This window comes from Engystomops pustulosus, chromosome 4 (genome assembly GCF_040894005.1).
Source record: "Engystomops pustulosus chromosome 4, aEngPut4.maternal, whole genome shotgun sequence".
Taxonomy (NCBI): domain Eukaryota; kingdom Metazoa; phylum Chordata; class Amphibia; order Anura; family Leptodactylidae; genus Engystomops; species Engystomops pustulosus.
The window spans coordinates 222327342-222329055 of record NC_092414.1 but is presented as its reverse complement, the minus strand read 5'-3'; the positions used below and the strand labels follow the sequence as shown (position 1 = coordinate 222329055).

The 1714-nt window shown below is 38.7% G+C and overlaps 1 protein-coding gene across 1 annotated transcript; it reads right to left on the bottom strand.

Annotated features, from left to right (window-relative positions):
* Nucleotides 1–442: 442 nt before the first annotated feature.
* LOC140128729 (olfactory receptor 5G9-like) lies at nucleotides 443–1381 on the bottom strand. The gene has a single exon (XM_072150426.1). The coding sequence runs from the start codon at nucleotides 1379–1381 to the stop codon at nucleotides 443–445; it is 939 nt and encodes a 312-aa protein (XP_072006527.1).
* Between the last annotated feature and the right edge of the window lie 333 nt (nucleotides 1382–1714).

Sequence of the window (1714 nt, the reverse complement as noted above, 5' to 3'; positions counted from 1 at the left end):
CTCCTATGACTAGCTCGACAAAATGGACATGGCTTGAGAAAAGGGGGAGTCGCTTTGCACCAAAAAGGTCCATGCGTCCAAAATCCTTCTCACCCGACAGAATTTTGTCCTCACTTTGTGAAGTAAAGTAAGCCAACTAATAGGAGGTGCGGAAACGACTAGACGTTCTTATACTGCACCGGACACTGATGTGAATCTGGTGCAGAATAAGATGGTCCAGTCTAACTCTGCACGGTCTAACCACAGGACATTTTTTATTAATCTGCCCCAGTGTACATTAATATGTGTCTACCCAGTCATGGGGTTGCTGGTTACAAATTTCAAAATTTTGCATTCATGTTGTGATATTGCATTAATTTACCCTCATGCAAAAATACAGCTTTTGACTAAATTAGAGTTGGGTTTAAGTTGGAAACATCTGCACCATATAAAACAAAACATATCATCTATTTTGAGAGATTTCACTCAACTTTTTCTGCATAACTTTCTTGATCTCGTTGTTCCTGAGGCTGTAGATGAAGGGATTCATCAATGGTGTGACGACTATGTACAGCAGGGATCGGTACTTGTTGACTTCGGATGAGCTCTCGTCACTTGGAGTTATGTAAACTGCGATCAGGGTCCCATAATATACACAGACTGTGGTCAGGTGGGAGCTACAAGTGGAGAAGGCTTTTCTTTTACTGTAAGCTGAGGATATGTTAAGGATGGCAAAAAAAATTAAAATGTAGGTCAAGATTATAAAAGCAAATGGAAGAAAAATCCCCAAGACGGATATTAAAAAGTTTTGCAACATTAAAACAGAAATGTCTGACGTGGCCAATCCCACTATTGGACCAAAGTCACAGAAGAAGTGGTCAATGTAATTCAAGCCACAAAATTTAGACTGGATAAGAACAAAGAACTCACTTGATATTAAAACAATGACTGAAGACCATGAACAAATAACCAGCTGGAGGCAAAGATCTGGGCCCATCAGTGAACTATAGCGTAAAGGATGACAAATGGCCAAATATCGATCAAATGACATCACAGCGATGATTAAACATTGGATAAACCCAAATATACCAAAGACATACAACTGCACCATACAGCCCCAAAAGGGTAAAATGCCCTCATCTGCAAGTATTATGTGCAACATCATGGGGACAACGTTGGTGGTCAGTAGGACATCAGCTATGGATAGGTGTTTCAGAAAGAAGAACATTGGAGTCTTGAGATGGTCCATAGTGGACACCAGAAGGATAAGAAGAATATTTCCACCCAGTATTAATGTGTAAGTCAGGAGAAACACAATGAACAGTAGAATTTTGTATCTGTATAGACCTCGGAATCCAAGAAGATGAATCTGAGTGACTTGTGTTTCATTCTTCTCGCACATCGTTAACTTCCAAGAAATCTTTTCTTTTCCCTTAAATATTCGATATATTATATTTAATGTACTAATGAATGAGAAGCCTGAAAAGCTGAAAGGTGACACATAACTAATGTTAGGTCTTGTGCTACAGGTGATCCTTTATAGTGTCAGTTAAACACACAACATTCTCATAATTCCCTGACATGATAATCAGACTAAAGCTAAGGAGGTAAACAGAAGGGACCAGGGATTTGCCATAAATGATGCAACAGTGGCTCAGAGAGGGTAATGACACAAAATTGTACATAATTACAATAACTATGACATTTCCTATAAGATCATCAAACTGGATAATTT

Coding starts and splice junctions, on each gene's coding strand:
- LOC140128729 (XM_072150426.1), bottom strand. CDS start 1,381: ATGTGCGAGAAGAATGAAACACAAGTCACTCAGATTCATCTTCTTGGA.